At 27.2% G+C, this 23,269-nt stretch overlaps 2 protein-coding genes across 4 annotated transcripts in view; one reads left to right on the top strand and one right to left on the bottom strand.

Annotated features, from left to right (window-relative positions):
• Window positions 1-1,366: 1,366 nt before the first annotated feature.
• The window catches only part of LOC111677556 (golgin subfamily A member 7), a 141,287-nt gene continuing 119,384 nt past the window's right edge, over window positions 1,367-23,269 (bottom strand). Inside the window, exons 1-4 of one of the 2 annotated variants that reach the window (XM_023438700.2) lie at window positions 4,107-4,299; window positions 3,736-3,903; window positions 2,233-2,385; window positions 1,367-2,156 (exon numbers count right to left, since the gene is read on the bottom strand). In XM_023438700.2, the coding sequence (XP_023294468.1) occupies window positions 2,016-2,156; window positions 2,233-2,385; window positions 3,736-3,873 (432 nt within the window). In that variant the 5' untranslated portion in view covers window positions 3,874-3,903; window positions 4,107-4,299 and the 3' untranslated portion in view covers window positions 1,367-2,015. Of the gene's footprint in view, window positions 2,157-2,232; window positions 2,386-3,735; window positions 3,904-4,106; window positions 4,300-23,269 lie in introns of those variants that run through there. The other variant, XM_046950372.1, reaches the window with a different exon arrangement.
• LOC111677551 lies at window positions 13,626-17,429 on the top strand. Of its 2 annotated transcripts, none has more exons than XM_046950369.1 (4): window positions 13,626-14,121; window positions 16,419-16,544; window positions 16,632-16,877; window positions 16,946-17,429. In XM_046950369.1, exons 1-4 carry the CDS (start codon window positions 13,704-13,706, stop codon window positions 17,125-17,127), a joined length of 972 nt encoding a protein of 323 aa, XP_046806325.1. In that variant the 5' UTR covers window positions 13,626-13,703; the 3' UTR covers window positions 17,128-17,429. The 2 variants fall into 2 exon arrangements, with proteins under 2 accessions (XP_046806325.1, XP_023294460.2); XM_023438692.2 differs by having other exon boundaries at window positions 13,639-14,121; window positions 16,981-17,429.

Below are 23,269 nucleotides of genomic sequence, written 5' to 3'. Positions count from 1 at the left end.
TAGAGCTAAAATCTTCAATGAGGGACAAGGCGAAATAAGAAAAATGTCGCAAAATAATATTATTTGCTCAGAATACAGCTTTTTCATAAGTTATCGATTACTTTCCAAAAACATTGTGATGCAGTTTTCATTAATAATAATTAATAATTAAGTCTATGTATCTTGGTCAATTTTAAAAATAACTAGACAAAGTTGGTCTAGTGAATAAAGATCTTCACGGTGTTGTGTTTAAATATTAAGATGATTTATTTATTCGACAAGATCGCTCTTAGAAAATATATTTTATAATTCGCCTATAAATGCTAGTATCACGATGATGAAATTTACTGCATGTACCAAATTTTATGATATAAAGAAATGGATTTGTCAGACTCCGTAGAATTCTGTACATAATTGACCAAAGCTTTTATAGAGGAAGTTGCCTAATTACATTTAATTCATATTAATGTTTATTTTTTATAAAATTCTTTAAAGCGAGTAGTTGTTTTACTGAACTAAGTAAGAATATGCGAAAACTATTGTATATTTTTTTCAAAATTTTCCGAACAAGGTAACGTAATTAGCAATTAAAATTCAAAGTTGACTTAACTTTTATATATTTTTAATTTAATTTATTTCTAAAACAAACCTTGGCCATAATCGGTTACAAATTCCCAAATTTAGTGTAATATTATAAACCTATAACTCACCTTTCACAAAATATGCATTTTTAACATAATTTTAATTTATAACTATGAAATAACTGCAAAAAAAATGTATTGATATAAGATTGTCAAAACATAAAATCAATAGTAATATAAAACTCATTTTCATAATGAATTATTTGTTTAATAAATATTTTATTCATTCATTCTACTGACTATGTATGGTTTTCTGTTTATTTTTTTTACGTTTATTAATATGTTTTTATTCAATACTATTTTATTTTCACAAACATGCTTCGGTTATTTAATTTAATTATTACTCAAAATATTTTACCATTTATAGGGCTTTCTTTGGTAAAATATTTCAATTAATTCTATAGATCTGTTAAAAGACAATTGTATGTAATTTTTTTCAGAACTTATAACATCTAGATTATCATTAATATTACAATATTTTATATTGTTGTTTTTTTTTTTAATTTAGTAAAAATTACTATAAAAAATTAAAAAGATTTTATATATTTTATTGAGATGATTTTGATGATGATGTTTTTATTTAGCACGTTGTATCGTTTTTACAAATATTTCAAGGTGATTTTTATTATATGGGAATTAATGTTATAATGTGGTAAGTTTTCATATATATATTTAATTAGAAATATGAACTAATAAATTAAGTATTAAACTAATATAACTATAGATTTGTTTTAACTTTAAGTGTATTTGTTTTTGGGATGAAAAAAATGCATATTTATTTATAGGTTTTACCAAAAAGCTTACATTTAAACTTACATTTCTATGAAATTAAGGATTTTTTATTTCAAAAAGATTCTTTTGCATTTCAACAGTTTTTAATGTGTTTTATTTTATAGTTTTCTTAATAAGTTGACTTTGTCATTTGTTAATTTCAGTTATTATTTTTATTGATAAAAGTTAAATACTTTTTTCTTTACTTTTTTAATTTCTACACAAATTTGGTTAAATTTACCACTCGCTAGATTTACAGGTTTTGTCTGATTAAATACTATATTAAATTTACTGAAATCGTTTAAATCTGCCAAGTATTTTAGAGGATACAATTCAAACTTTGTTCTCCTACGTTAAAATTTTTGAGTTTATGTAAATAATTTAGAAAATGTTTTACTGTAGTTCAAAACAATATAATTTTATAGCTAAACAAATTTAGAACTGAATTTAAAATTAAATATTTTAATTACCAGTCAACCAAACAAAGTAATATTTCTTAAGAAAATTTTTAATATAACACATTTAAATTAAACTTTTTTGGAAATAAAGATCCGTTGTTTAACTATTATAGTTTTTCTTTAAGTATTACATAAAAAACTCTTCGGTTGAGTGTGAAAGCGGAAGTCACGTTCGTCCAGGACGATCTAAAATTGTTATTTCTATAACACGTAAACCACGATAGGTAGGATCTATGATTTGTAAACCTTTTGGATGATAAATGCGTTCATTTTGGGAAGCTATATATTTAGATATTTTACGCAGAGTCTAAAATTTTAATATATATTTTGTTTTATTATATTATTAATGTCTTTATGAGTTATTTTTTGTTTTGTAATCTTACTTTTTCATAGTGCGTTTCCGAGCACATATAAACCAAATATGCCGTGATACAACCAATACAGCCCTCGCAATAGGTACTGCATGAACCTTTTTCGGCCTCCGCAAAAAATTCATTTAGTCTGTTTATTGTAGACTCAAAAACATGTCGTTCAATCTGTAATTAATGGGGGTTTTAAAATCTATTTTATTTTAACCGTACAATAAAGAAGTGTTACATGGATGTGTATGACATTAAAATATCTATATAAAGTGATTGCGTGCAGGTGAAAATTTAGATGTGTTTAATAAATGAAAGAAATTATAATTTGTTTATTAAAGGAAAATTGAAACTATAAAAGCTTTTTGGTTGGTTATTTTGTTGTAATTAAAGATAAAATCTGTAAAAACCTTTACATTTTAAACATTCAAATAATATTTGAAAGAAATGTTGATTTTTTTTAACTTGCTATACACCTCAAATGAAAATTAAAGATTTCCCCTATCCAATCCAACAAACGTTTCGAAACTGAACAAATTATAATTAAAAAAACTGCATCATCAAAATATACTTTAGAATAACAATCACCTAGTGAAATCCAATTTTAGTCAATTTATGATTGAGTGCTCTTATAGAAGAGATTTTTAATAAAAATGTAAATATATTGTTATAAAATTATTTTTATTGTATAATAGAATTATCAATAAAATCTAAAAAATTAGTAAAAATAAACTTAAGGAATTAATAAATAACAGGAATGAAATTCAGAGAAGAATGGTACGACTTTTCGGCATTTTGGAATCTGTGTACCAAATAATAATCGGATAATTGAACATAATTTTAAAAGCTTTTCCATTGTTGATCTATTGTGATAAATAATTAGAAATGTAGCAAGGAAATTTTTGTGGAAAACTTATTTTGTCAGTTTATGAAAAAATTTTTCCAATAATGGGTATAATTAAATAAGTTCAACCGATCTTATAGTTGATAAGAGTATCAATAATTATTTTGTCAATTAATATAGGTACTTTCAATTTTTTGAGTCTATGAAGTTTTTGTTTCTTCTTGCAAATAATGTGTAGGTATTTCAAGTAACAGACAACTTTATTTAAGCCTAGCCGATTGCTTAGAACTTCTATATTTATTAATTTAAATCAAACAATTTATGCTAACTGTAAACATATAGATTTTTCTCCCCTGCGATATGTTTCGAACTAATTATTAAATACCTATAAAAGGTAATTATAATATTTGTACTTTTAGTTAAAATTAATCCCACAAATGCAGACTAAACTCCGTATTCATAAATAGATATATAGTTATCAAACTTATAAGTTAGGTTTATTAAACAAAATTCCTAAAATAAACCATCAACAAACTTTACTAAGCATTACCTAAATAGGTATATTGGGGAAAATAAAAAATATAAGCAATTATTTGGCATGCGAAAACAATGCGAAAGATGTTCTTCATAAAATAGGTACATTTATGAATAAAGATAAAAAAGTAAAATACAAAAACACTTACCAAGCCTTCCAATTCACTGGGTAATCTAGTATGAAATTTAACAGCAGTACCTTCACTGTAATCTCGTTGAATAAAAACTTTGTTAAATCCATTTTGTAGAGCTGATGGTGTGCCAGCAGTACCAGCACCTTGAGACATTTTCTTAATTTCAATTAAGATTAGATTGGCCTAAAAAAAACACAAACATTTTGTTTCAGTTTAATTAGTAAAAACTATAAGACTTTTATTAATTAATTAAAATAGCAACAATTGCATTTTATTACACATTCTCATTTTCTTGATTTTTCTTTATTTAATGGGAGTTTCCATTTTGTTTTAGACCAAGAATGTCAACAACTAATTTTATGTACAATATTAAAATTATATATTACCTTATTTAATAATGGTTTTTATCACCAAACTTTGATATATTTTGCAAACTTCACTTAATTACTAATTTTTCCCCGTATTTATTTACGATAATTAATAAAAATTCAGTTTTTTCTTGTTCACTATAATAAAAATTATTTTTTTCTAGGATTTTTTCTTCTTTTTTCTACCACTACTTTGTGAGATGTCATTAGAGATCTGCGCCAGCAAAAATAATATACGGCGTCAGCTGATACTAAAAAAATCAACGGCGTATAAGTTATTATTGGAAAAAATGAAATACAACTCAGCCAATGGGAAATTATAGTAGAGAAAACAACCAATAGCTTGAATTTGGCAACGCAAATAAAGTAAACTTTTCAAATAAGAATTTTTAATAGAGTGTGAAAGTAATATTTAAATAATAATTATTAAACAAAACGTAAATATTTTGACTAAGAAATATAAATGGTCGTAGATGTTATAAAAATTTAAAATAATGATAAAAAGACTTGTGCAGTCCTTTAATATAAACGAAAAAATAAAGGTTTTAAATTTTCAGGAATATATCGATAGTCACGGATGATCTAGCAGATAATTCTCTACAACAGTAAGTATGTTTATTAAAAATGTAGGGTTATATAAAAGTCTAAGCACTTTATATAATAAGGTCTTTTGAATAGTGCTCCCCATATTTAAGAAATATGTGTATACTCTTTTTATACCCTTCACCTTCGTGAGAAGGGTATATATAAGTTTGTCATTCCGTTTGTAATTTCTATAATATAATTTTCCGACCCTATAAAGTATATATTATATATTCTGGGTCCTTATAGATAGCGGAGTCGAATAAGCCATGTCCGACTGTCCGTCTGTCTGTTGAAATCAGTTTTTAGAGGTCCCCAGATATCGGCAAGATCCGAATCTTAAATAATTCAGTTAGACATGCTTTCGAGAAGATCGCTATTTAAAATCAGCAAAATCGGTCTATAAATAACGGAGATATGAGCAAAAATCCGAGACAACCTCTGAAAATTGCATCAAAAAAGCCATATTTTGTTTATGCTTTGTTAAAAAAGCAACAACAACACTGTGAATTGGATAAAGATGTACATGTGCGTGTGGAGATGTATTTGGTTTTATTCAGCTGTGTATTTTTTTTGTATGTTTGGATGCTGTTCTGTTCTCACGAAGGTAAGTGTTTAAATATATATATTCAAGAAGATAAAACAGTAATATGTTGGTAATATAGCTCATATTTGTTTGAGGGTGGTAATACAGTTTGATGGTGGTAGTACAGTACAACGGTTAATATTTCTTTCTGCTACAGTTTATATTTGTTTGTGTGTATGTTATGTGTGACATGTGTGCAGAGATACAAAATAAATAAAAACTGTTTTTTAAAACATACTTGGTGAAGGGTATATAAGATTCGGCACAGCCGAATATAGAAATATTACTTGTTTTAATTCTATATATGTAATTAACTATAAACTGATATATTGTAGGAGGTTGAATATGGTGATAGTGTCAACTATTTAGGAATTCTCATAAAATTCGGTATATATGTTTTGATTCCAAAAAAAAAAAAAAAAATTGGGGTATGGCTTATGTTGATTCTTATCACTATACTAGTATTTAAGCTATGACTGTTCAAAATGTTTTCGTAATGGTCTCTTAAAAAATTTAAGATAATTTAATTGTAGACACTTTTAGCCAATGAAAATTAAAATTCCTAAATTTTTTTATCAAAATAACAGAATAACATATGTATCCCAAAGCCTATTCAAAGGGTACACTTGTAATGAAATAATGGATTTCAACAATTTTCCATAGGCTTCATTCTAAAATAAGAGAATAGTATTTGTCCAATTATCGCAAAAAATGCTTAACCTACTCAGGAGCCCATTGGAATACTTTAAATAGGTTAGAGGAATGATATTTTGTGTTACACATAAAAAATCGATATATACGAGATATATTCGATTGTCCGCGAAAGATTTTCGCGCCAAAATAACCTGAGTCTTGATTAGAATACTACTGGATACCACGCAGTGATAGCACGCAGAGAAAAAATATAGTTGTGGTAACCATAATCTAAGAGCAACATATTATGGTTAGAATTATGGTTAAAGTTAAAACATATTATGATCATTTTTTCTATCAAGATATATCATATTATGATCATTATTAGTATAATATTCTATCATATTATGATTAAATATAGTCCAATATTTCATCATAATACAGTTTTATTAATCATAATGTGATGTTGTAGCACCATATTGTAGTTTCAAGCAACCACATTATGGTTTCATGTAATCATATAATGACTTCAAGTAATCATATTATTGTTTCAAGTAACCATATTATGGTTACAAGTAGTCACATGTCTTCAAGTAACCATGTTATGGTTACATTTTAAACATAATGTAGTTAATTTAATGTACTCAGCGTAAAATGTAATTATTTGTTAATTTTCAAACACAAAACTTCCAAGCACTGATATTCCCATAAAAATATATATCCACACTTTCATGCCAACAATATAATTTTTTTAATTATTAATTTTTTATGTACACTATTTTATGTATTTTATATTTCTATTATTTCCTATTATATTATTAGATATTATTTATTTTTCACAATTATTTTAACACTGCGTTTGTTTAACAATTTATTTAATCCGACCTAGTACGGATAAACCATACAACTGATAGAAAATTGGCGATAACAAAATATTTTTAATAGTAAACGTATTTTACTTATATCTTAAACATTATATGGATAAACGTGTAAAATCCTACCTTTTAATGGTTATTTGATAGTTTAAATGATTCTAAAAAATATAATATGTTTACATAATTATCATTATTTATTTGTTGTAAAAATAATTATTTTTCAGAGAATCATTCTCAAATTTATAACTGTCATAAACATATAAATGTTTTCAGTAACTAAAATATTGATGAAGTTCAATAAAATAACAATTGTTTGGTTATGACAATAAAATATTGTTACAAAAAACATAGAATAGTTGTCCTAACCATGCCGAACCATGTTTTTTCTCTGCGTGAGGGCATAATTCGGATTAAGCAAACTTTGCTAGATCTTTAAAAAAGCATATTTAAAAATATATAGGTTTGTCTTATTTGTTTAAATATCTTAAATAATTGTGATTATAATTTTTTTTAGTTTGAATCTTAATCAATCAAAAAGTCAAGGTTTTATGATACATTATATGCATTTCTGATAACTAGGGGTCTGTATAAAGTCGTTGGCCAAGAAATACCACATGTTTATATCAAACTTTGCCGATTTTGTATTAACAAATTTTAAATGTGTCAAGAGTAAATATCAAAAACTTTAAATCATTTTCAGTGGAAACTTTTAAAATCGGAAAAAGTTTTATACCATTTTAATTTATTTTTTATTTTGATTCTTTTTATCCTAGTCGAATTTCAGAAAATCGATTGTTGGATATATAGAAACCTAGTAAAGCGTTACATATAAGAAGTTTAGTAGTGGCTTACTTTAAATTATTAAGAGTGGATTTCTCTGTTAAGTTATAAAATCATATTTAATTGTCTTTTATCTTTTCCATACATAATAAAATGCTTAAAAATATTTTTATTGACTTAATTTACTCTTCTATACACATGGATTTTTTTATTTCTTTAAACTTTGTACACGATTTTCTCTTACGCAAATTATTTTCCATTAAATATAGAAAGCGAATTCATTTAATTTTTACTCGATTCACAAGTATTTTTCACAAATCTTAATATGAATTCAATGTAACAAAATAACTAACAATAAAGTAATAAATCGAATAAAAAACGAAAATAAATTATTATTGGTAAGAAACTATATTCTTTTTTTAATAACGCAATCAATCAGAGAAATTTAGTTTGTTTTTACTCCAAGATTAATGTGTTAAGATGTAAGTACAAGATAGAAAAATATTATTAACAAAAGCAAAATCATGTCCAACATTGATATTGAAAAGTACAGTGAACTAAAGGAATGATGCCTTTTTAATTTATTTAGTAAACATCTGTATCATGTGGTTCTATATATAACATAGCAAAAAATATTTTTTAATTTCTTTAAAAAAATATATATTTTTTTAATTTTCTTTAATTTAAATATATTTTTTTTATTATTTGACATAAACACATTAATATTTGTATATTTAGTTTCGAATTGGTAGAACGAGGGATGGACATTGCTAAATCGATACAAAAAACAAGTAAGAAAGTATAGTCGTTCATGGTCGACCATTACCCTACACCATGAGTATGTTTTTAAAATTTTTATATTTCATAAATAAACTTTTATGTTGAATTTCACCTTAATTCCAAAGTATTTATGCAATTTATTGATAAAAAACAAAATTTTCTAAATGAGGCTTTATGTAGAATATAGGTCAAACATGGGCCGACCCTCATTAAATTTGGGAAAAGGGTATAATTTAAAATAACAGTTTCTTTTGTTGAGTTTCAATGCGATACAAATGTTTACAAGTCAATTTTAGACGTTTAAGACATTTTTTGAAGGGGGATTTGTATGGGGGCTAGGGCCGATCATTACGAAAATCTACAGTGTCATTTATACTTATATAAAACTTATTTGTGTCAATTTTTAGAGAGATAATATTATATTTGGCGTAATTATGACATAAAAAGCCCAAATCGAGAGGTACGGTTGTATGGGGGCTAGGTGAAATAATAGACCGATTTCAACCATTTTTTCGTCCCTGTGCCAAAAAACATGCTTGGTCCAAATTTCATCAAATTATATTGAAAATTGCGGCCTTTACCTTGAGCAAAAGGTTTACATGGCCAGCCGGACAGATGGACGGACATGTCTTAATCGACTCAAAAATGAGACTGAATCGATCGGTATACTTTATTGAAACAATACTTTTGTGTGTTACAAACATTAGCACAAACGTATAATACCCTCCCAACTATAGTGGTGTAGCGTATAATGATTCTAAACTGATTGGTATAAGATCAATACCTCTTAAACATCAGCCCAAATCCAAATACACCATCCCTACTAAATTGGTGTACGGTACTAAAAATTTATTTTTTGATTTTGTGAAATTATTCTTTTAGATATCTTTATAACTAACAATGACATTCGTTAAATACATTTCAGATGACAGACGATTGTTACTAGACTGTACCCATATTCATAAATGCTTAATAAAGTTATTCATGGTTTATTGTAGGAATTTTGCATGGAAAATGTATATAATAAACTTAAAATAAGCGTTTAATATCTTATGGAATACGGAGGTAAGTCTTTATACACAATCGTAATAATGTATGTGAAAAATATATATAGTGTTTTAAGACAATTAAATGTTTGTTTTGAAACAAAACTAAACATAAAAACGAAAATGATTTAATTGTGCCGGTTTTTATTTTGTTGTAAAAAAATACAATTCATGAATTCCAATTTATTTCATTCGCCAGTTATAAGAGGAATTATAACAAGTCCATTCAGTTTGCTGGTATTTGTAATTATGAACAGCATAAACATCAATAATAATTAATAAATTTTATTCATTCAATATTAGTTAATGAAAATACTACTTGGAATAGTTTTTAATAGACGTACTTTCATACATATGTACTTATTAATGCTTGTAAATTTTAATAATGTTTGTCAAATGCATTGAATATTAAAGTTTATGGATACATGGATTCGGAATTAAAAAACGGCAGAATTCGGAATTTCTTAATATTTAAAAAATAAGTACATTTTTAAAAAATCTAAAATTTGTTTAAACCAAAAAAATTATATATACCAAAAAAATTATAATGAGTTAAAATACTAAAAAATCTCGTTTATTACTTTTTCATTAACATTTTAACTCATTATTTTAAACATAGACAGAAAATAATTATTTTCTGTGAAATTTTTGCTTAAAAAAATTAGTATGAAAGAATCGTCATAGAAATGTTTTGAATGTATCAAAATTTTTTCCAGACCTTATTTCATCGATTTCTTCAACAAACTTTTTTTCTTGATTTTTATACAAAATTTTTTTAATTTTCGAAATGAATTGAAATTCTCTGTTATTATATTTGTGCTAAAATAAATTAATTGCTTTACATCCATTGCTTTTCATCCATTTGCTTTTTCATCCATTTGCTTTTTCATCCATTTCTTGGCAATATTTGGAAAAAGAATGGAAAAATATAAATGTGAACTGATTTTATTATAAAGATAATCAGTAGCACCTACAAGCCTTCTAAAATAGATAATTAAGATATACGAAAAAATACGCATGGGTAGTTCCATTGTACCCAGGTGAGTACACCAATATTTAAGCTTATTAAAATTAAATTAAAAACTAATTTTAATTATTTTTTTAACAAAATTCTGATCTGTTTACTTTATTTTTCTGTAAAATTCTAATCCATTCAACTCAAAATGTATGAGTTTGACATCAAATTGCAATGAAAAGGGAGAAAAATCATAAAATTGAAAAACTCTGTTGACAAAAAAAATTATTTAAAATTTACTGTGGGTTAAGGCTAATTTTTGTGGACTTTCAAAGATACAGATGTCAATTTTTCTTAAAAATGTATTTTTTTTTAAATTTATTATTAATGAAAATAAACAATACAAATGGTTTGACAAAAATTCAAAATTTTTTAATTTTTGTACAAACAAACATCAAACATTTGTACAAACAAGAAATACCCTCATACATTACACAACAGGCTTGCACAAACGTAAAATAATAGTATGTTGCTTGTGTACACAGAAAAAAGTTTCAGCATAAATATTATGAACTGCTTTCATTGATAAAAGTTAATAATATTTAAGAATAAGTTCCTAAATTGTATGAAGTTTTTAATTTTTATTTTTTCAAACATAATCTAGAAGCCTTGTCTTAAAATATTTCAAATATATTTTTATTTTCTATTTTTTAAAAAAATGTTTGAAATTTTCTCAGGAAAATTTTGTGTCTGTTTATGATTTTTAGAATAAAATCGATGATAAAATGTTGTATGCCATATCAAAGTCCATTCTGCCAAAGTCCATAATGATTTTGAAAATTTGAATGTATAAAAAATACACTTTTTATAGAACTGTGTAATTGATCAGATTTCAAAATTAGGGCATTTGGTCGAGTGGGTATATAATTATATCATATTCAAATCAATTACTCTTAGCTATTTTTAATGTTCAATCTAGAAAATTTTAGGTTCAGTGTACTATATTATTTTTCAGCGATTAACTTTAATTTTATTTCTATGTTTCTATAATCTCCATTTCAAATTTCCTGTTCATAATTGTAGCAAAACTTTCAATTTAATAAATAATTATTGAATTGTTTTAATAACTAATTTGAAAAATCAATTAATCAACAAAATGTTCAAACATTTATGAAATGTTTAAAACAATGTAAATTAAAATCTATTAAAAAAATCACATTTCCTCAAAAAAATAAAAGCGACAAATATAAAAGTAAAAATATAAGATATGAAAAAAGTGGCTAAATAAAACTTTCGCTTTAACTTTAAAAGAAAACGTGTTGAAAATATGAATTTTGAATTGAAATATTTAATAATGAACGCATGGGTTCTAAATGTTACAGTGTGTACAGACTAGACACAAAAAAGAGTTATCATGGAAAAAAATGATTTTCAGTCACAATAGCAATTATTGCAACAGCAACAACAATTATCACATATGACAGATGGATATTAAAGACAGTAATCATACGACAGGGGAGAAAGATATGGAAACTAAATATTAGTGGAGTAATCTGAAGAAACAAATGAATGAAATTTAAAGTAATTGCAGGTAATAAAGTGTTTTCTTTACCAGTACTCTTATCTTTATAAGAACAAACATTTGAGATAAACACACACACACATACAAATATACTATCTGTCTAATAACCATAATTCTTAGGATGTATTGACTCCAGGCCAATCAATCCGTCAACACCAGTATTACTTCTTTAGTTACTTTGTTTATAGTGAACTTACATTGTTTTGAAAAACAATCAAATGGAATTATTATTACGAATAAACCACAACTAATTACATATATAGAATAGATGGAACGGATGTTTTACCAGTGTCATGGTATTTTAAAGGTGATATGGATGTCGTTAAATGTTGGATATTTGTCGGTTGGTATCATATGATTTGCTCCTCTTAACTATTTATTGTCCTCAGTTTTTTCTTTCTATGTGTTACCATTATTTGTTATTGCTCTATTGAAAATAAAAGCATTGTAATTTATATAATGCCGCTTATTTGAAAACAAAAACAAATCATTTCTTTCTCACTACTGACCCAGAAAATTCACTTTAGATGAACAATATAATAAAAGTAAAATGATAATGAAAATGTACGACTAACAACTGCAAAACAACTAGTCAACCAACCGATAGACAAACTGGAAGACTGACTGAGTGTATGTCCAATCAACCAACTGAACTGTGAGTATAACAATGGAGTTAAAACAAAAGAGTTGTAGCTGGATGCTGGATGAATGTGTTTGGATAATGGTTTAGTGTTCGCAGCATAATGTGTTTGCTCTGTATGTTGGCTAGCTGACTGGTCTGTTCATTACAATGTTCATGATCAATGTGACCAACTATATTTATGATTGCTTGATATTCATTTATATATATACCTAACGGGAGTTTCATCATTTTAACTCAAATTGAATTGTAATAATTTAAAATGCTAATAAAACTGTGTTTCACAACTTCATTATTAGTATTTGACTCATTGAAATTGGAGTCAAGTACTTCCACGATCGCTTACAAATGGGAATTAAAGAAGTAGTTGCAATTTATCTTACAGATTAGTTGTTGAGTAGTTAGTTAGTTTGAGAGGAGGATGTACAAATATACATCAAATCCGAATAAATACACCTAGGCCTTTATCGGGCCTGTTGTGCGCTCCTTAACCAGTGGCTCAGGTAGGTATCGAACCCACCCCTCCGGTTTACCAGACTGGAATACTAACCACTAACCTACCGGAGGTCACTAGTTGTTAAGTAAGTGTTTTTTAATAATGAAAAAACCCTACTGCTTTGCTAAAATAGCAAATACTTTTAACGCTTAACAAACAGTATAGCTATGAAAAACGACATACATATATAAGTTTCTTAGACGAGACAACACCTCTTCTCCAAATTTATGTTTATTACAAGCCAAAATCCAAATAAAATGTAAAAGCAAAATTACAAAGCCGAAACTATAGTACTTTTATTTCAGATTATAAAAAAGTCATTACTAGAGTACTTCTAAGTAATGCATATGGTAAGTAGTTATCATCGAAAAATAGGGTTTTGACTAAGAACAATTTATTTCTGAGTTTTTGCTAAAACTTTTTGCGTTGGTCACACATTTTCTATACTCACATCGAAATGAATCTCATTACTATTTCATCTAACACACAATCATGTGAAGATTTTTATAATAAAAGAAGTTGATCATACAATTTTCATGCCATTTGTTATTTGTGTTCCTTGCTGGTTATCAAACGTCTTAAAATAATAAAATCCATCTTTATAAACGGACACATTGTTATCCGTTAAATATAAAAAACATTAAATAAAAATAAAAAATAATGTCGTATCTATTTAATAAATACTCAAACTCGTATTCTTATAATTTTATTGCCATTATCACTTTTACAATATTCGTACAAATTCTTACTAAATCATTGGCATCCAAGGCGGAATTTAATGAAACCTCAAATACGGTTAATCAAAAATCACGTCCTTCGTCCGGTCGTTCCTTGCTAACGCACACCGATGAATATGTGGCACGTAATCAAAAACGTTGCGTTGAATATCGCAGTCTGGTGTCGTGTATTAAATATAAAGCATCAAAAATTGTTTGGAAATTGGCTACGAATGGTATGGGTTACTTTCCAAATGAGTATGGACGTGAATTACGTGATGATAAGCGGCGAATACGTTTTATACAATTGGAACAGCCGGCCGATGAAATTGTTGTTTTTAATGATGCACGCAGTTTAGAAGGTGGGTAATAAGTGATTGTGAGTGGTTAGAATAAAAAAGAGTATATATATTTTAAAGGATTTTTTTTGTTTTGACTTGACTTAGTGCAGTGAAAAGTTTATAAGTAATTGTAGTTAATTTTATCTGACATCCTTTAATAAATACATAATTGAGGGATTTAAAAGTAACTTTATAAGTTAACTTTTTAATGAATATTAAATATGTTTTAACATTAATAACTATGAATATTATATTTGTTTTTGTGCTGATTCTTACCAAACCAAATCAGCAATTATATCAAATTTCCGTTTATTTTGTGGAGTGAAGTGAGGGGAAGGGAAATTTGGCGGTTGTGAGAACAGCTAATGACAATACAATATTATGTTCGAATATTCGAAATTATATTCCAAAAATCGATGTTATGCTCGAAAAATTTGTTATGCTCTTAAAATAATCTTAAAAACTAAAAATAAAATTTTCGAAAATTTAAACTTAAGTTTAAAAAATTTTTAAAGCCATTAAAACCAGATCTGATTGCCAGAATTGTCTGAAATTTGGCAGTCTCGAGTACACTTGATGACACTTCAATGCTATGTTGGAATATTTAAAAATAAGTTCGAAAATTCAAAGTAATGTTTGAAAAAATTTGAAGCTTTAAAATAATATCAAAATTAAGAATATTCACAAAAATGTAATTTTAGTTCTTTTCGAGGCCAATTTCGAAATAATGTTCCAATAAATTTTAAAGCTGTTAAAATTATCTCAAAATTGCGGAGATTCACAAAAAAATGACTTTTGTTCCTTTTACTCACTTTTCCCAATTTCGAACAAAAAAATTTTGAAACATTACGAATAATTTGATTGTGTTCCATTCGACGAATTTACGCAAGGAATTATTGTTGACTAGTTCGTCGTGCTATACGAAATTCGTCGTTCGTCCCAATTGTGCGCAATCATTCATGCCCGTCCGATCGATCACGGTAGGGACTACAAGGAAAGATTGTTGAAATTTCGCATAAATATTTTCTATTGACAAGGTTTTTTTATATTGAAAATGAGAAATATAGGTTTACGATTGCACCTAGGCTTCATACAAGTGGCCCCTCGATTAAATTGTCATAAATTAGTTAAATATTTGTACGATTTAGTTGTATTCAATAAAAAATTATATTTTAAGACCATAATTGACCCTACCTTTTAGAAAATCATTTTAACTTTTATAATGACTTGAAGGTCAAAATTCACTTGTAAACACTAATAACATAACAGTAAGCAAAAATATTCCGGAATAAGATAAAAAAATTAAATGCTTTATTGTTTAAAAAAATAATCCATATTATACTAAATGGTATCATAAGGTCGGCCATGCCCGACTATACATTCACACTTGTTTTTTGTACAAAAAAATATTTACGTCGAATTTTACCTTTATTCGGATGTATTTAAACGTTTTATTGATGAAAACATAATATTGTAAAAGAGACTTCAGATAGAAGATATGGGCCCATTCTCATTTATTTTATAGGTGGGTTTTACTTTCATATGAAATTCATTATATTCATTGTGATACTAATGGTTATAACTCAAATATGGACGATTTAAAAATTAGTTTGAATGGGGCCAGGGTGAATTGCCGATCTTAACAAAAGTCGGTAATGTAATTTATGTTTTATATGAAACTGTGCTTATTTACGAAGAAATAGTAGTATATATTTTTAGTAGTTATGAGCTAAAAAGCCCAAATGGGAAAGTCCTGTTGTATGGGAGTCAGGTAAATGGTTAAAAGGAAATGGTTAAAAGGATTTTAACCATTTTCAGTTTTCTTCAACCATGATCCCAATTCATCAAAATAGTTGATACGTATTTCTTGGCTCCGATATATTTAAGCAATTTTTTGTTAAAAATAAATTTTTTGGAAAGGACTTTATATGGGGAATAATATGGACCTATCCCCATCAATTTGGTGGATAAATTCATATTTATATATCAATTATTTGTGCTGAATTTAAACGCGCGGGTCAAATTATTTGCAATTTTTTTAAAAATTGTTTTGCAATTTTTTTTATTATTATAACTATAAGCATGAAAGTTGTTTTTGGGAGGTTCAGTTGTATGAAGGATAGATCAAATAACAAACTTTAATCGACTGATTCTGATACAATCGGTATACTTTAAGGTAAATGTAGAACCAATATTTCAGTGCAAATATAAAGTAATCTAGAAAATCGCATCATTAATTTAAAATATTACTAATATATGTTTATACACATATGCCCAAATTAACTCTAATTCCAATTTTATCGATTTATTTGTTCAAGGTGATAATGAAATAACACATATTGTGAAATTTCTAAAACGTGCAGCTGAAACCTTTGGACAAAATCATGGTATACAATTGATGTTGACAAGTGATAGTGGAGCACGTATTTCCGCCGGAGAAATGGGTAAAATTTTATAACAGAAGCATCAATTTTAGAATGACAAAATCTTTAAACTTTATAAATTACATTTTCTAACATCCTTATATACAGAATCACGTGGTTTACACGAGAAAAGAAAACGCAAATGGTTGATTATATTACCTCTAATAATACTGATGAAAATTGCCCATTTAAAAATGACTGTTGTGACTTTACTACTGGGAGTGTTGGGCCTAAATGTTCTACTAGTGGGTGGTGTAGGCTGGCTGATACATTATTTGAAGTTTAAAACTTTGTGTAAAATACATCCACAATTAGTGCAACATCATTCACATGTTTACGATTCTGATCCGGCTGGTAAGTTTGTATTGAAAATTGTGTTGTATTGTAAATATTTTCTATGTAATTTCATTTCTCTCATAATGATTTCCTTTCCATGGATGATAATGCACATATTCAGATTATTCCCAGTTCGTTGGCAGCAGCTTTCCTGGCTCCTATTACAGCGCTGCTGGGAATGGTCCTCATGAGGTTGGCAGCAATTACTATTCAAAAGACTGGAGCACGAGCAAGGCTTACAATGGCTACAACTACCTGGACACCATAAGCAAACGCATTAAATAGCTAAAGACCACAATGTTTCGTTGGTTCTATCGTTTTGTCCGCCGTGGATTTGTGCGCGTATTTCGCAAGATGGTTCCGATTATTGGTTATAATCAGGCAAATAATTTTGCTTTAATGTTGGTTAGTTTCTTAAGTCATTTGTTTTAGTAAGTACACAAAAAGTGCGTTATTTATTCTTAACCTATTTATGTGAAAAAATTTGCTTATTTATTTAATTAACTTTTATTTATTTCTTTTATAATAAAAAACAAGACGAATTTACTGTACTTATAAATATAAATGTAACTATTTTGTATTTGTTTGTTAATTATACGCGGCAGAATGTAATAACATTTTTTTGCTAGGACGGGGACTTTTCAATTAATAAACGTATTAATAATTTAACATTAATAAATATACTGGACACACTTTTTAAAATTTTGGAATAAACGGATGAAAATTGTATTTTTCTTGCGTTTAAAAAAATATTTGCTATTTTATCGAGGAGAAAAAAGGGTCAAAAAGATTTTCAAACAAATTAAGTTAATATTTATAGAATTTTTTAAAAATTGTTAATTTATTCACATACATGATGATATTTTGGAAGTCGGGTATTAAGGTGTATATAGGAATAAATTCAGCAAATAGTACTTTTTGAATTATTTTTTCTTAAGAATTTTTTCTGTGGAGCACGGAGTCTTTTTAAACTGAATTTTCGAAGAAGCATATTAATTCCTTGGCATAAAGGGAAGAATTATACTTTTTATTAGTACTTTCCAAAATGGAAGAAGTGATTCTATTTTTGGTACTTTTTCGTTCCACAAGTATTGTATGTATTATAATATGATCCAATACACGTAAAAAATACACATACACGATCCTTGTAATTCTTTAAGAAAGAACTTTTTAGTACTTTTTATCCCTCAAATGATACTTGTTGAATTTTATAAAATATATAACCTAGAATGTGGGTGATTCTATAGTACTTTTTTCATTCTACAAATGGTACCTTTTGGATTCTCTGTAATGACGATATTTTTATATTTTTTTGTTCCTAAAATGGTATTTTTTTGATATTGAACATAGAAATATAAAATTTAACATGTAAGGACCTAAGTGAAGCATAATCTACTAGAAGGAATTTTTTGCTTCTTAAATTTATTTTTTAATTGTTTATAATATTGAACATAAAAGCATAATAAGGATTTTCATTTAAGCATTCAAAACTCTCATAAAATGTGCAACCTGTGCATGTTTTCATTCTTGCAATTGAATTGTATGTACGTAATTACTTTATTAGCAAGCATTTTACTTTTCCGGTAAACATGCAATGTGGGATCTAAGTAAAGACCACTTGTTTTTTGTTCTACGAGGTATGAACTATTTACAAATAAACCTACAAGTAAAATATGTTACCGCGGCCTGTAGGTACCTTGCGCATAAGGTTTACATGAACAGCCAGCCTGCTGGACAGACGGACGGACGGAACGACATGTCTTAACCGACTCAAAAAATGATTCTGAATCGATCGGTATACTTTAAGGTGTATATTGGACCAATATTTTTGTATGTTACAAACATCAGCACAAACGTATAATACCCTCCCCACTATAGTGGTGTAGAGTATGAAAAAAACATAAACCGCGGAAGGTTTCAGCGCCAAAATTTAAACTGAAAATAGTTTCGTTCTGGCTACTACGTAGTGAAAGCCTAATTTTGGTTATCATCCTAATTTATACTTTTTTCTTGAATTTATATTTATACTTAATGTTGCAGTGCATTCACTCATAAAAGTTTGCAATTAACACTGTTTTTATGATCTGTACAGATTTTCATCAATTTGTTATTAAAAACGACTTAACGACTTTAGTTTTCAATTTAATAATTCTATACTCTGTAACCTTATTGTTGGATAGTAATAATTTCTATTAAGATGCAATATTAGTATTTATATTAAAAATTAATAATATCGTTTTTAAAAGACATTCGTACAACAATTTATCTAAGAATTAAAGCAGTTATTAATTGTCTTTTTATATTTGTGGAATATAAAAATATCCCATAAACAATTACATTACAAAGTTGAAGTTGCCCGCAAGACTATGTTCTGGCTGGTCAGTTGGATGTGGTTCCTTCGGAGTGGTAGCTGTGGTTAAAACATAAATTCGCGCGAAGAGTGAGCTACAGTTAAAGGACTAATGTAGCCTCACCCACCTGTCTACCTATAATAAATGTGTCGTATGTTTTTCTCTCATGAATGTGTCGTATAAATGAGATATGTGCTGGGTTGTATGGTGATGCATGAAAGGTATCATATACAAATTATACCATTGAATTTTCCTTTCTTGTCCAGAAATGTTCAGAGTATACTCTGTTCATATCAGAATTGCCACAGTGTGTCCATGTGAGTAAGAACAAAGTCCTCGGCTTATTTGACGGATTCGTACTTCGGTCCACCGGTTACGTCTCTAGGTGCTGGTGCCAAATTAACGGAGGCCATCCCATCTGCGTGGTTGCACACGGTAGTGATGTTTAACATCTCGAAAGTTAAGCAACGGGGCAGCAATGGTCAGATAGTAGATAGCTAAAGTACTCGAGCAAAGTGCTTGTATATGGAGCGGCTCAATCCATGTACAAAATACACAAAGGGCCAGTGGCGAGTTGTTTACTTTTTACTCACCCAGTTGTTGAAAAATTGGGCAACATGCCAGGTACTCACGTAAAGCACTTCGACATTCATACTAATCACATAACTTATAAACTATGTACATTCAATATTTGACAGAGAATGAATTATTGGTAACACTTCCACACTTATCGCAATGGACAAACATATTAAATACACACAGACAATTTTCAATCAAATTTTGTAATCAATATTTGTTTAATGGTTGGTGAAATACGATCGCATTAAAAGCAACGCACATATGCTTTCATACACCCACTAAACATTAAATCTTAAGACCTTCAAAGGCCTTCGATTAAATCACTTAGTAGAATGGTGTGTTTAAATTAAACCCAACCAGCCTGAAACTAAAGAATTGTTAATAGTTTGGGCACTAGTTGTTAGCAATATAATATTTCACGGTAGTTTGAGTTTATTTGTATAAAAGAAATATATATATATATATTATATATAATATATATATATATATTATATATATATTATATATATATATATATATATATATATATATATATATATATATATATATATATATATATAATATATATATATATATATAATAATATATATATATATATATATATAATAAAACAAGTTGTTTTTATTACAAGACATGGTCGTAATTTATTATTGGTCGATTATTATTATTATTTCTAGGTTTATTGTTAATATTTTTCTGACTGTGTGTTTGCATGTGTTTCTTATGACAAGAACATTTTCTCAATAAAATGTAAAATAAAATATTAACAAGAAAGTGTGGTATAAATGTCACATTATTAATTGTGTGTAAATATTTGTATTTCATTTTATGCCTTCGCCTTATTTTTTTTTTCTTAATAATATAAGAATATGTTTTTATCTCAAGAGGATTTTAATAGACTAAATATTAGAATAAAATTACTTATACATTTTAAATACATTCAATGCTTTACTTAGAAATAGTAAAAAAAATGACTTACAAACAATATTTAAATTTTTACTAAATATATAGTTTCTGTGAAGGAATAATAAACGCAGGGAACGTATCCTCATAGCTATTTTTGTTCACAAACAAAACTACTTACTTGTCTCCCTATTTGCGATCGTAGTAAATACTTATCTAACTCTATATTTGTGGTAATACTTGTCTCCAATGTCATCCTAGTGTTAATATAGTAATAATGTAAAATTTGATTGTGTGAGTAAAATAAAGTTAATTAAATTAAAGTAAATTTATAAATTTAATTAATTTATTATACACAAACATTCAAAATGACACCAATGAAAAGTTACTCAACATTTTTAAACACTCTTTATGTGTTAAAATATGTATTTTGTATCAATTACACAGGTCGACAAATTTTTAACCCGGACACCAAAGTATAATATATCTAAAAGACTGAGTCCCGCTGAATCGAAATCTGTCCTTAGAATTTCATACCTGAAATTTGATATATCGTATTCTGAAGTTTAAAAACGCAATGGGTAGCCTTTTTTTCATAAAAATGCTGCGTATCATTTGACAGCCCATTCCGTCATCTTTAAAATAAAGGCTTGTCGCCATATTCATTTAGGCATTTATGATGAAGTTATTTATGGTTTATTGTACAAATTTTGTATGAAAAATGTGTGTAATAAATCTAAAATAAACTATTAATATCTTAATGAATAGGGGGTTTAACATCCAACATATCTTCTTTCTTTTTCAAAATATCTTCACATAAAGCTTTATATAAGAATAAATTGACAAAAATTATTTTAATTTTCATTTCGTCTTTATTTTATAAAGCTTTACTGAAGATATCTCGAAAATAAAGATAACATTTCAGATCGTTTAGTTCAGAGCTAACAGAAGGAACTTTCGGATGATATAAAACAATTTAAGAATAATGTTGTCTTCGAGCAGTTATAACGTCTTAAAACAGTCAAACATTTTTAAAATTTTAGGACACGTATCTCAGATGTGATAGAGATATTCTAAGGCCAGATTCGGTTTCAGTGCGTCTCAGTCTAAGGGTGAAAAATTTGTCGACCTGTGATATTTTTAAAGTTATCTTAACAAGGCCAGAATATTGAGACCAATTATTACAAATTGGCAATAAATATAAGTAGTGTCAATAATTTATTTTTTGTTTTTCTTTTTTTTTTGTAAGCGGGAAGATAAGTTGGCGAACGATCTCTTTATACTTTATCTTTAAATGAAGTAGAATTGAAGGATTTAGAAACAAAGGCATCAATCTTCATTTTATTTATGATCTTTCCAAAAAACTTTGGATCCATTTTGCTGGCAAACTACTCTGTGTAAATTTGCTTCAAACATTCTCTTAATTTTCTACTATGTCAATAAGAAAACTAAAATATAAATATAAAAATACTTTTGGAAATAAAGTTTCTTCCTATTCAAATTAAGTATAATAATTAAAAACGAGTTATCTGCATTAAATAGTCATTGCCATAAATTGCGATAATGGGCCTAACAGTTTTAGTTCAATATCAAATCAAATGAAAAAAATTATCTTTAATATCGTTCGTATAAAATGTATAAGTAATTTTATTTTCTATTTGTTAAAAAATTTCAAACATTTTTTAACAAATAGAAAATAAAAATATATTTGAAATATTTTAAGTTAAGGCTTCTAGATTATTTTAGAAAAAAACAAGTAAGAGTGTTATATTCGGCCATGCCGAATCTTATATACCCACCATCAAATCATTCATGTTTATGTAGAATTTTACTGATGTACTCACATTTTTGGGTCAGTAATAAGTCCAAAATTCATTTTCAGAAGGGGACCTTGGTAAGGTCAATTATAAATCCATTTTAAATTTAATTTTTAATTTATGAAAATGATTTTATTTCCTATAAAACTTTTTTATCTCGAATTTTATTGCTTTATATATATGTTATGAGCAGATATGAGCATAAATTTATGTTCTCATTAAACATGTTTGTGTTGAATTTGACCGCTATTGATACATCTCCTAGCGATAAAGTTACTTTCTGAAGGGGGCATTATAATAGGGATAGGAGAAAACGTGAACCGACATTCTTACTTTCAATAAGGATCGATCCTTATAAAATTTGATAGGGAGATTTTGGCTCGCACGAAACTTGTGTATGTAGAATTTTGTAGTAATGAGCGTTGAATTCGTTCTCTAAAGGGCACCTTATTAGGGGGTTAGATAATAATGGACTCATCCTCATAAAATTTAAGAAAATGATTTTAGTTCCCATAAAACTTTTATATGTCGAATATTATTGTTATATATATGCTTCTTAAGGTAGATATGAGCATTAAAGTCGTTTTCTGAAAGGGACCTTATAGGTGGGATAGGGTCAATTATGTATAGGGTCAATTATCCTTATAAAATTCTACAAAGAGATTTATGAGACCATAAAACATGTTTGTGCCGAATTTCACCGCTATTGATGCTTCTCTTAGCCAGTTATGAGCGACAAAGTCATTTTCTGAAGAGGACT

The sequence above is a fragment of the Lucilia cuprina genome, chromosome 4 (genome assembly GCF_022045245.1).
Source record: "Lucilia cuprina isolate Lc7/37 chromosome 4, ASM2204524v1, whole genome shotgun sequence".
In the NCBI taxonomy this organism is placed as follows: Eukaryota; Metazoa; Arthropoda; class Insecta; order Diptera; family Calliphoridae; genus Lucilia; species Lucilia cuprina.
The sequence above is the reverse complement of the archived record's forward strand: the minus strand, read 5'-3'. Positions and strand labels throughout refer to the sequence as shown.

What these genes read in the sequence shown, in the direction of transcription:
- LOC111677551 (XM_046950369.1), top strand. Translation starts at nt 13,704, where the DNA reads ATGTCGTATCTATTTAATAAATACTCAAACTCGTATTCTTATAATTTT. An exon ending in TGATGCACGCAGTTTAGAAG is followed by an intron (nt 14,122 to 16,418) that starts GTGGGTAATAAG and finishes TATTTGTTCAAG; the next exon opens with GTGATAATGAAATAACACAT. An exon ending in TTACGATTCTGATCCGGCTG is followed by an intron (nt 16,878 to 16,945) that starts GTAAGTTTGTAT and finishes TCTCTCATAATG; the next exon opens with ATTTCCTTTCCATGGATGAT.